Below are 13,075 nucleotides of genomic sequence, written 5' to 3'. Positions count from 1 at the left end.
AACAGAGGGAGAGATATGGCCCAGCATTAGAATAGAACAGAGGGAGAGATATGGCCCAGCATTAGACTAGAAAAGAGGAGAGATTAGATATGAACCAGCATTAGACTAGAACAGAGGGAGAGATATGACCCAGCATTAGACTAGAACAGAGGGAGAGATATGGCCCAGCATTAGACTAGAACAGAGGGAGAGATATGGCCCAGCATTAGAATAGAACAGAGGGAGAGATATGGCCCAGCATTAGACTAGAACAGAGGGAGAGATATGACCCAGCATTAGAATAGAACAGAGGGAGAGATATGGCCCAGCATTAGACTAGAACAGAGGGAGAGATATGGCCCAGCATTAGACTAGAACAGAGGGAGAGATATGGCCCAGCATTAGACTAGAACAGAGGGAGAGATATGACCCAGCATTAGAATAGAACAGAGGGAGAGATATGGCCCAGCATTAGAATAGAACAGAGGGAGAGATATGGCCCAGCATTAGACTAGAACAGAGGGAGAGATATGGCCCAGCATTAGACTAGAACAGAGGGAGAGATATGGCCCAGCATTAGACTAGAACAGAGGGAGAGATATGGCCCAGCATTAGACTAGAACAGAGGGAGAGATATGGCCCAGCATTAGACTAGAACAGAGGGAGAGATATGGCCCAGCATTAGACTAGACCAGAGGGAGAGATATGGCCCAGCATTAGACTAGAACAGAGGGAGAGATTAGATATGGCCCAGCATTAGACTAGAACAGAGGGAGAGATTAGATATGGCCCAGCATTAGACTAGAACAGAGGGAGAGATATGGCCCAGCATTAGACTAGACCAGAGGGAGAGATAAGGCCCAGCATTAGACTAGACCAGAGGGAGAGATATGGCCCAGCATTAGAATAGAACAGAGGGAGAGATATGGCCCAGCATTAGACTAGACCAGAGGGAGAGATATGGCCCAGCATTAGAATAGAACAGAGGGAGAGATATGGCCCAGCATTAGACTAGAACAGAGGGAGAGATATGGCCCAACATTAGACTAGAACAGAGGGAGAGATATGGCCCAGCTTTAGACTAGAACAGAGGGAGAGATATGGCCCAGCATTAGACTACAACAGAGGGAGAGATATGGCCCAGCATTAGACTAGAACAGAGGGAGAGATATGACCCAGCATTAGACTAGAACAGAGGGAGAGATATGACCCAGCATTAGACTAGAACAGAGGGAGAGATATGGCCCAGCATTAGACTACAACAGAGGGAGAGATATGGCCCAGCATTAGACTAGAACAGAGGGAGAGATATGACCCAGCATTAGACTAGAACAGAGGGAGAGATATGACCCAGCATTAGACTAGAACAGAGGGAGAGATATGACCCAGCTTTAGACTAGAACAGAGGAGAGATATGGCCCAGCATTAGACTACAACAGAGGGAGAGATATGGCCCAACATTAGACTAGAACAGAGGGAGAGATTAAATATGGCCCAGCATTAGAATAGAACAGAGGGAGAGATATGGCCCAGCATTAGACTAGAACAGAGGGAGAGATATGGCCCTGCATTAGACTAGAACAGAGGGAGAGATTAGATATGGCCCAGCATTAGAATACAACAGAGGGAGAGATATGGCCCAGCATTAGAATAGAACAGAGGGAGTGATATGGCCCAGCATTAGACTAGAACAGAGGGAGAGGTATGGCCCAGCATTAGACTAGAACAGAGGGAGCGATATGGCCCAGCATTAGACTAGAACAGAGGGAGAGATATGGCCCAGCATTAGACCAGAACAGAGGGAGAGATATGGCCCAGCATTAGACTAGAGCAGAGGGAGAGATATGGCCCAGCATTAGACTAGAACAGAGGGAGAGATATGTCCCAACATAAGACTAGAACAGAGGGAGAGATATGGCCCAGCTTTAGACTAGAACAGAGGGAGAGATATGGCCCAGCATTAGACTACAACAGAGGGAGAGATATGGCCCAACATTAGACTAGAACAGAGGGAGAGATTAGATATGGCCCAGCATTAGACTAGAACAGAGGGAGAGATTAGATATGACCCAGCATTAGACTAGAACAGAGGGAGAGATATGGCCCAGCATTAGACTAGAACAGAGGGAGAGATATGGCCCAGCTTTAGACTAGAACAGAGGGAGAGATATGGCCCAGCATTAGAATAGAACAGAGGGAGAGATATGGCCCAGAATTAGACTAGAACAGAGGGAGAGATATGGCCCAGCATTAGAATAGAACAGAGGGAGAGATATGGCCCAGCATTAGAATAGAACAGAGGGAGATATTAAATATGGCCCAGCATTAGACTAGAACAGAGGGAGAGATATGACCCAGCATTAGACTAAAACAGAGGGAGAGATTAAATATGGCCAAGCATTAGACTAGACCAGAGGGAGAGATATGGCCCAGCATTAGAATAGAACAGAGGGAGAGATATGGCCCAGCATTAGACTACAACAGAGGGAGAGATATGGCCCAGCATTAGACTAGAACAGAGGGAGAGATATGGCCCAGCATTAGAATAGAACAGAGGGAGAGATATGGCCCAGCATTAGACTAGAACAGAGGGAGAGATATGGCCCAGCATTAGAATAGAACAGAGGGAGAGATTAAATATGGCCCAGCATTAGAATAGAACAGAGGGAGAGATATGGCCCAGCATTAGACTAGAACAGAGGGAGAGATTAGATATGACCCAGCATTAGACTAGAACAGAGGGAGAGATATGACCCAGCATTAGACTAGAACAGAGGGAGAGATTAAATATGGCCCAGAATTAGACTAGACCAGAGGGAGAAATATGGCCCAGCATTAGAATAGAACAGAGGGAGAGATATGGCCCAGCATTAGAATAGAACAGAGGGAGAGATATGGCCCAGCATTAGACTAGAAAAGAGGGAGAGATTAGATATGAACCAGCATTAGACTAGAACAGAGGGAGAGATATGACCCAGCATTAGACTAGAACAGAGGGAGAGATATGGCCCAGCATTAGACTAGAACAGAGGGAGAGATATGGCCCAGCATTAGAATAGAACAGAGGGAGAGATATGGCCCAGCATTAGACTAGAACAGAGGGAGAGATATGACCCAGCATTAGAATAGAACAGAGGGAGAGATATGGCCCAGCATTAGACTAGAACAGAGGGAGAGATATGGCCCAGCATTAGACTAGAACAGAGGGATAGATATGGCCCAGCATTAGACTAGAACAGAGGGAGAGATATGACCCAGCATTAGAATAGAACAGAGGGAGAGATATGGCCCAGCATTAGAATAGAACAGAGGGAGAGATATGGCCCAGCATTAGACTAGAACAGAGGGAGAGATATGGCCCAGCATTAGACTAGAACAGAGGGAGAGATATGGCCCAGCATTAGACTAGAACAGAGGGAGAGATATGGCCCAGCATTAGACTAGAACAGAGGGAGAGATATGGCCCAGCATTAGACTAGAACAGAGGGAGAGATATGGCCCAGGATTAGACTAGACCAGAGGGAGAGATATGGCCCAGCATTAGACTAGAACAGAGGGAGAGATTAGATATGGCCCAGCATTAGACTAGAACAGAGGGAGAGATTAGATATGGCCCAGCATTAGACTAGAACAGAGGGAGAGATATGGCCCAGCATTAGACTAGACCAGAGGGAGAGATAAGGCCCAGCATTAGACTAGACCAGAGGGAGAGATATGGCCCAGCATTAGAATAGAACAGAGGGAGAGATATGGCCCAGCATTAGACTAGACCAGAGGGAGAGATATGGCCCAGCATTAGAATAGAACAGAGGGAGAGATATGGCCCAGCATTAGACTAGAACAGAGGGAGAGATAAGGCCCAGCATTAGAATAGAACAGAGGGAGAGATATGGCCCAGCATTAGACTAGACCAGAGGGAGAGATAAGGCCCAGCATTAGACTAGACCAGAGGGAGAGATAAGGCCCAGCATTAGAATAGAACAGAGGGAGAGATATGGCCCAGCATTAGACTAGAACAGAGGGAGAGATATGGCCCAGCATTAGACTAGAACAGAGGGAGAGATATGGCCCAGCATTAGACTAGAACAGAGGGAGAGATAAGGCCCAGCATTAGACTAGAACAGAGGGAGAGATAAGGCGCAGCATTAGACTAGACCAGAGGGAGAGATATGGCCCAGCATTAGACTAGAACAGATGGAGAGATATGGCCCAGCATTAGACTAGAACAGAGGGAGAGATATGGCCCAGCATTAGACTAGAACAGAGGGAGAGATAAGGCCCAGCATTAGACTAGAACAGAGGAAGAGATATGGCCCAGCATTAGAATAGAACAGAGGGAGAGATATGGCCCAGCATTAGACTAGAACAGAGGGAGAGATATGGCCCAGCATTAGACTAGAACAGAGGGAGAGATATGGCCCAGCATTAGACTAGAACAGAGGGAGAGATATGACCCAGCATTAGAATAGAACAGAGGGAGAGATATGGCCCAGCATTAGAATAGAACAGAGGGAGAGATATGGCCCAGCATTAGACTAGAACAGAGGGAGAGATATGGCCCAGCATTAGACTAGAACAGAGGGAGAGATATGGCCCAGCATTAGACTAGAACAGAGGGAGAGATATGGCCCAGCATTAGACTAGAACAGAGGGAGAGATATGGCCCAGCATTAGACTAGAACAGAGGGAGAGATATGGCCCAGCATTAGACTAGACCAGAGGGAGAGATATGGCCCAGCATTAGACTAGAACAGAGGGAGAGATTAGATATGGCCCAGCATTAGACTAGAACAGAGGGAGAGATTAGATATGGCCCAGCATTAGACTAGAACAGAGGGAGAGATATGGCCCAGCATTAGACTAGACCAGAGGGAGAGATAAGGCCCAGCATTAGACTAGACCAGAGGGAGAGATATGGCCCAGCATTAGAATAGAACAGAGGGAGAGATATGGCCCAGCATTAGACTAGACCAGAGGGAGAGATATGGCCCAGCATTAGAATAGAACAGAGGGAGAGATATGGCCCAGCATTAGACTAGAGCAGAGGGAGAGATATGGCCCAGCATTAGACTAGAACAGAGGGAGAGATATGGCCCAACATTAGACTAGAACAGAGGGAGAGATATGGCCCAGCTTTAGACTAGAACAGAGGGAGAGATATGGCCCAGCATTAGACTACAACAGAGGGAGAGATATGGCCCAGCATTAGACTAGAACAGAGGGAGAGATATGACCCAGCATTAGACTAGAACAGAGGGAGAGATATGACCCAGCATTAGACTAGAACAGAGGGAGAGATATGGCCCAGCATTAGACTACAACAGAGGGAGAGATATGGCCCAGCATTAGACTAGAACAGAGGGAGAGATATGACCCAGCATTAGACTAGAACAGAGGGAGAGATATGACCCAGCATTAGACTAGAACAGAGGGAGAGATATGACCCAGCTTTAGACTAGAACAGAGGGAGAGATATGGCCCAGCATTAGACTACAACAGAGGGAGAGATATGGCCCAACATTAGACTAGAACAGAGGGAGAGATTAAATATGGCCCAGCATTAGAATAGAACAGAGGGAGAGATATGGCCCAGCATTAGACTAGAACAGAGGGAGAGATATGGCCCTGCATTAGACTAGAACAGAGGGAGAGATTAGATATGGCCCAGCATTAGAATACAACAGAGGGAGAGATATGGCCCAGCATTAGAATAGAACAGAGGGAGTGATATGGCCCAGCATTAGACTAGAACAGAGGGAGAGGTATGGCCCAGCATTAGACTAGAACAGAGGGAGCGATATGGCCCAGCATTAGACTAGAACAGAGGGAGAGATATGGCCCAGCATTAGAACAGAACAGAGGGAGAGATATGGCCCAGCATTAGACTAGAGCAGAGGGAGAGATATGGCCCAGCATTAGACTAGAACAGAGGGAGAGATATGTCCCAACATAAGACTAGAACAGAGGGAGAGATATGGCCCAGCTTTAGACTAGAACAGAGGGAGAGATATGGCCCAGCATTAGACTACAACAGAGGGAGAGATATGGCCCAACATTAGACTAGAACAGAGGGAGAGATTAGATATGGCCCAGCATTAGACTAGAACAGAGGGAGAGATTAGATATGACCCAGCATTAGACTAGAACAGAGGGAGAGATATGGCCCAGCATTAGACTAGAACAGAGGGAGAGATATGGCCCAGCTTTAGACTAGAACAGAGGGAGAGATATGGCCCAGCATTGGATTAGAACAGAGGGAGAGATATGGCCCAGCATTGGAATAGAACAGAGGGAGAGATATGGCCCAGCATTAGACTACAACAGAGGGATAGATATGGCCCAGCATTGGAATAGAACAGAGGGAGAGATATGGCCCAGCATTAGACTAGAACAGAGGGAGAGGTATGGCCCAGCATTAGACTAGAACAGAGGGAGAGATATGGCCCAACATTAGACTAGAACAGAGGGAGAGATTAGATATGACCCAGCATTAGACTAGAACAGAGGGAGAGATTAGATATGACCCAGCATTAGACTAGAACAGAGGGAGAGATATGGCCCAGCATTAGAATAGAACAGAGTGGGAGATATGGCCCAGCATTAGACTAGAACAGAGGGAGAGATTAGATATGGCCCAGCATTAGAATAGAACAGAGGGAGAGATTAGATATGGCCCAGCATTAGAATAGAACAGAGCGAGAGATTAGATTTGGCCCAGCACTAGAATAGAACAGAGGGAGAGATAAGGCCCAGCATTAGAATAGAACAGAGGGAGAGATTAGATATGGTTGTATTCAGCATTTCACTGTAAGGTCTACTACACCTGTTGTATTCAGCATTTCACTGTGAGGTCTACTACACCTGTTGTATTCAGCATTTCACTGTAAGGTCTACTACACCTGTTGTATTCAGCATTTCACTGTGAGGTCGACTACACCTGTTGTATTCAGCATTTCACTGTGAGGTCGACCTACACATGTTGTATTCGGCATTTCACTGTAAGGTCTACTACACCTGTTGTATTCAGCATTTCACTGTAAGGTCTACTACACCTGTTGTATTCAGCATTTCACTGTAAGGTCTACTACACCTGTGGTATTCAGCATTTCACTGTAAGGTCTACTACACCTTTTGTATTCAGCATTTCACTGTAAGGTCTACTACACCTGTTGTATTCAGCATTTCACTGTCTACTACACCTGTTGTATTCAGCATTTCTACTACACCTGTTGTATTCAGCATTTCACTGTGAGGTCTACTACACCTGTTGTATTCAGCATTTCACTGTGAGGTCTACTACACCTGTTGTATTCAGCATTTCACTGTGAGGTCTTACACCTGTTGTATTCAGCATTTCACATTTCACTGTGTATTCAGGTCTACTACACCTGTTGTATTCAGCAGGTCTACTCACCTGTATTCAGCATTTCACTGTAAGGTCTACTACACCTGTTGTATTCAGCATTTCACTGTAAGGTCTACTACACCTGTTGTATTCAGCATTTCACTGTAGGTCTACTACAGTATTCAGCATTTCACTGTAAGGTCTACTACACCTGTTGTATTATTCAGCATTTCTGTTGTATTCAGCATTTCACTGTAAGGTCTACTACACCTGTTGTATTCAGCATTTCACTGTAAGGTCTACTCACACCTGTTGTATTCAGCATTTCACTGTAAGGTCTACTACACCTGTTGTATTCAGCATTTCACTGTGGTCTACTACAGCATTTCACTGTAAGGTCTACTACACCTGTGGTATTCAGCATTTCACTGTAAGGTCTACTACACCTGTTGTATTCAGCATTTCACTCAGCATTTCACTAAGGTCTACTACACCTGTTGTATTCAGCATTTCACTGTGAGGTCTACTACACCTGTTGTATTCAGCATTTCACTGTAAGGTCTACTACACCTGTTGTATTCAGCATTTCACTGTCAGCATTTCAGGTCTACTACACCTATTGCATTTGTATTCAGCATTTCACTGTAAGGTCTACTACACCTGTTGTATTCAGCATTTCACTGTAAGGTCTACTACACCTGTTGTATTCAGCATTTCACTGTAAGGTCTACTACACCTGTTGTATTCAGCATTTCACTGTAAGGTCTACTACACCTGTTGTATTCAGCATTTCACTGTGAGGTCTACTACACCTGTTGTATTCAGCATTTCACTGTGAGGTCTACTACACCTGTTGTATTCAGCATTTCACTGTAAGGTCTACTACACCTGTTGTATTCAGCATTTCACTGTAAGGTCTACTACACCTGTTGTATTCAGCATTTCACTGTTCAGCATTTCAGGTCTACTACACCTGTTGTATTCAGCATTTCACTGCATTTCAAGGTCTACTACACCTGTTGTATTCAGCATTCACAGTCTACTACACCTGTTGTATTCAGCATTTCACTGTCAGGTCTACTACACCTGTTGTATTCAGCATTTCACTGTAAGGTCTACTACACCTGTTGTATTCAGCATTTCACTGTGAGGTCTACTACACCTGTTGTATTCAGCATTTCACTGTGAGGTCTACTACACCTGTTGTATTCAGCATTTCACTGTCTACTACACCTGTTGTATTCAGCATTTCACTAGGTCTACTACACCTGTTGTATTCAGCATTTCACTGTAAGGTCTACTACACCTGTTGTATTCAGCATTTCACTGTAAGGTCTACTACACCTGTTGTATTCAGCATTTCACTGTAAGGTCTACTACACCTGTTGTATTCAGCATTTCACTGTAAGGTCTACTACACCTGTTGTATTCAGCATTTCACTGTCAGGTCTACTACACCTGTTGTATTCAGCATTTCACTGTAAGGTCTACTACACCTGTTGTATTCAGCATTTCACTGTAAGGAGTATTCAGTCGACTACTACACATGTTGTATTCGGCATTTCACTGTAAGGTCTACTACACCTGTTGTATTCAGCATTTCACTGTGAGGTCTACTACACCTGTTGTATTCAGCATTTCACTGTAAGGTCTACTACACCTGTTGTATTCAGCATTTCACTGTAAGGTCTACTACACCTGTTGTATTCAGCATTTCACTGTAAGGTCTACTACACCTGTTGTATTCAGCATTTCACTGTAAGGTCTACTACACCTGTTGTATTCAGCATTTCACTGTACAGGTGTACTACACCTGTTGTATTCAGCATTTCACTGTGAGGTCTACTACACCTGTTGTATTCAGCATTTCACTGTGAGGTTTACACACCTGTTGTATTCAGCATTTCACTGTAAGGTCTACTACACCTGTTTTATTCAGCATTTCACTGTAAGGTCTACTACACCTGTTGTATTCAGCATTTCACTGTAAGGTCTACTACACCTGTTGTATGCAGCATTTCACTGTGAGGTCTACTACACCTGTTGTATTCAGCATTTCACTGTAAGGTCTACTACACCTGTTGTATTCAGCATTTCACTGTGAGGTCTACTACACCTGTTGTATTCAGCATTTCACTGTAAGGTCTACTACACCTGTCGTATTCAGCATTTCACTGTAAGGTCTACTACACCTGTTGTATTCAGCATTTCACTGTAAGGTCTACTACACCTGTTGTATTCAGAATTTCACTGTAAGGTCTACTACACCTGTGGTATTCAGAATTTCACTGTAAGGTCTACTACACCTGTGGTATTCAGCATTTCACTGTAAGGTCTACTACACCTGTGGTATTCAGCATTTCACTGTAAGGTCTACTACACCTGTTGTATTCAGCATTTCACTGTAAGGTCTACTACACCTGTGGTATTCAGCATTTCACTGTAAGGTCGACTACACCTGTTCTATTCAGCATTTCACTGTGAGGTCTACTACACCTGTTGTATTCAGCATTTCACTGTAAGGTCTACTACACCTGTTCTATTCAGCATTTCACTGTGAGGTCTACTACACCTGTTGTATACCGGAGCATGTGACAAATAGAATTCGATTTTATTTTATTTACTATTGTAGTAGTAAAGTCTCTTGATAAAGATCATGAAAAAATGTTTTCATCTAAACATAACTCCTGAATGTGAGAAGAGGAGGTGGTCTGGTCTGTGGTTTCAGCACCACGGACAGCAACACTACAGCCTGAGTAACAGTACCTCTCTGACTGGGTTGGCTCTGGGCAGGATGTCCTCCTCACTCTCCTCACAGTGCCCTCTGCAGGCCGGTTCAGTAACTGCAGGAAATCAATAATGTTCGTACCATTAACCACAACGAGATACAAAGGCCATGTTCACACTCATGTTGTACAACTGATAGACAACTGCATTTGACACAACGGTTGTGACAACGTTGTGTCAAATTAGTTTTACATCAGTTGTACAACCTGAGTGTGAACTTGGCCTGAGGTAAACGGTAGGTTGTCAGATTGACGGAGCTAACTCACCAATCTGGGCAGTGAGGACTACAGCAGGAATCAATATTTCCAGAGATGGAGCCTGGACCAGAGGGAGGCTGAGGATGAGAGAGTTCTGATTATATTCACGTCAGTCAGTGTGTTTAAATGCTTGGTTTGATCATCATAGACAGGTGTGAGTGAGAGTTGAGAGATAATGTAAAAAAAAAAAGAAGACGTTTTTTAAAAAGAGCAAACTAATTGATTGATTGTGAGGATTCCTCACCATGTCCCCAGACAGCTCTGTATCAGAGTGGAGAGAGCGGAGTAGAACAACATGGAGGACAGTAACCTCTCTCTCTCTCCATCCTGTAACAGTAGATGTTGCTGCAACACACCGAGGACCAGAACCAGCAGAGAGCACTGCACAAACACCTGCTGTAGAGAGAGAGAGATTCACAAGAACTGCAGTATGAAACAGGTACCAACAGCTAGCCAGTGGTAGGTAGGTACCAACAGCTAGCCAGTGGTAGGTAGGTACCAACAGCTAGCTAGTGGTAGGTAGGGAGGTACCAACAGCTAGCCAGTGGTAGGTAGGTACCAACAGCTAGCCAGTGGTAGGTAGGTACCAACAACTAGCCAGTGGTAGATAGGTACCAACAGCTAGCCAGTGGTAGGTAGGTACCAACAGCTAGCTAGTGGTAGGTAGGTAGGTACCAACAGCTAGCCAGTGGTAGGTAGGTACCAACAGCTAGCCAGTGGTAGGTAGGTACCAACAGCTAGCCAGTGGTAGGTAGATACCAACAGCTAGCCAGTGGTAGGTAGGTACCAACAGCTAGCCAGTGGTAGGTAGGTACCAACAGCAAGCCAGTGGTAGGTAGGTACCAACAGCTAGCCAGTGGTAGATAGGTACCGACAGCTAGCCAGTGGTAGGTAGGTACCAACAGCTAGCCAGTGGTAGGTAGGTACCAACAGCTAGCCAGTGGTAGGTAGGTACCAACAGCTAGCCAGTGGTAGGTAGGTACCAACAGCTAGCCAGTGGTAGGTAGGTACCAACAGCTAGCCAGTGGTAGGTAGGTACCAACAGCTAGCCAGTGGTAGGAAGGTACCAACAGCTAGCCAGTGGTAGGTAGGTACCAACAGCTAGCCAGTGGTAGGTAGGTACCAACAGCTAGCCAGTGGTAGGTTGGTGCCAACAGCTAGCCAGTGGTAGGTAGGTACCAACAGCTAGCCAGTGGTAGGTAGGTACCAACAGCTAGCCAGTGGTAGGTAGGTACCAACAGCTAGCCAGTGGTAGGTAGGTACCAACAGCTAGCCAGTGGTAGGTAGATACCAACAGCTAGCCAGTGGTAGGTAGGTACCAACAGCTAGCCAGTGGTAGGTAGGTACCAACAGCAAGCCAGTGGTAGGTAGGTACCAACAGCTAGCCAGTGGTAGATAGGTACCGACAGCTAGCCAGTGGTAGGTAGGTACCAACAGCTAGCCAGTGGTAGGTAGGTACCAACAGCTAGCCAGTTGTAGGTAGGTACCAACAGCTAGCCAGTGGTAGGTAGGTACCAACAGCTAGCCAGTGGTAGGTAGGTACCAACAGCTAGCCAGTGGTAGGTTGGTGCCAACAGCTAGCCAGTGGTAGGTAGGTACCAACAGCTAGCCAGTGATAGGTAGGTACCAACAGCTAGCCAGTGGTAGGTAGGGAGGTACCAACAGCTAGCCAGTGGTAGGTAGGTACCAACAGCTAGCCAGTGGTAGGTAGGTACCAACAGCTAGCCAGTGGTAGGTAGGTACCAACAGCTAGCTAGTGGTAGGTAGGGAGGTACCAACAGCTAGCCAGTGGTAGGTAGGTACCAACAGCTAGCCAGTGGTAGGTAGGGAGGTACCAACAGCTAGCCAGTGGTAGGTAAGTACCAACAGCTAGCCAGTGGTAGGTAGGTACCAACAGCTAGCCAGTGGTAGGTAGGTAGGTACCAACAGCTAGCCAGTGGTAGGTGGTAGGTAGGTACCAACAGCTAGCCAGTGGTAGGTAGGTACCAACAGCTAGCCAGTGGTAGGTAGGTACCAACAGCTAGCCAGTGGTAGATAGGTACCGACAGCTAGCCAGTGGTAGGTAGGTACCAACAGCTAGCCAGTGGTAGGTAGGTACCAACAGCTAGCCAGTGGTAGGTAGGTACCAACAGCTAGCCAGTGGTAGGTAGGTACCAACAGCTAGCCAGTGGTAGGTAGGTACCAACAGCTAGCCAGTGGTAGGTAGGTACCAACAGCTAGCCAGTGGTAGGAAGGTACCAACAGCTAGCCAGTGGTAGATAGGTACCGACAGCTAGCCAGTGGTAGGTAGGTACCAACAGCTAGCCAGTTGTAGGTAGGTACCAACAGCTAGCCAGTGGTAGGTAGGTACCAACAGCTAGCCAGTGGTAGGTAGGTACCAACAGCTAGCCAGTGGTAGGTTGGTGCCAACAGCTAGCCAGTGGTAGGTAGGTACCAACAGCTAGCCAGTGATAGGTAGGTACCAACAGCTAGCCAGTGGTAGGTAGGGAGGTACCAACAGCTAGCCAGTGGTAGGTAGGTACCAACAGCTAGCCAGTGGTAGGTAGGTACCAACAGCTAGCCAGTGGTAGGTAGGTACCAACAGCTAGCTAGTGGTAGGTAGGGAGGTACCAACAGCTAGCCAGTGGTAGGTAGGTACCAACAGCTAGCCAGTGGTAGGTAGGGAGGTACCAACAGCTAGCCAGTGGTAGGTAAGTACCAACAGCTA

General features: G+C 46.2%; 1 protein-coding gene across 3 annotated transcripts in view; it reads right to left on the bottom strand.

The window, feature by feature from the left end:
- Positions 1-13,075, bottom strand: part of slc23a3 (solute carrier family 23 member 3) — a 36,716-nt gene that overhangs the window by 21,490 nt on the left and 2,151 nt on the right. For 2 of the 3 annotated variants that reach the window (XM_052492731.1, XM_052492729.1), the window contains exons 2-4: positions 10,613-10,764; positions 10,378-10,445; positions 10,091-10,167 (exon numbers count right to left, since the gene is read on the bottom strand). In XM_052492731.1, the coding sequence (XP_052348691.1) occupies positions 10,091-10,167; positions 10,378-10,445; positions 10,613-10,764 (297 nt within the window). The remainder of the gene's footprint in view (positions 1-10,090; positions 10,168-10,377; positions 10,446-10,612; positions 10,765-13,075) is intronic. The other variant, XM_052492730.1, reaches the window with a different exon arrangement.

Source organism: Oncorhynchus keta, chromosome 34 (assembly GCF_023373465.1).
Source record: "Oncorhynchus keta strain PuntledgeMale-10-30-2019 chromosome 34, Oket_V2, whole genome shotgun sequence".
Lineage (NCBI taxonomy): Eukaryota > Metazoa > Chordata > Actinopteri > Salmoniformes > Salmonidae > Oncorhynchus > Oncorhynchus keta.
The sequence above is the reverse complement of the archived record's forward strand: the minus strand, read 5'-3'. Positions and strand labels throughout refer to the sequence as shown.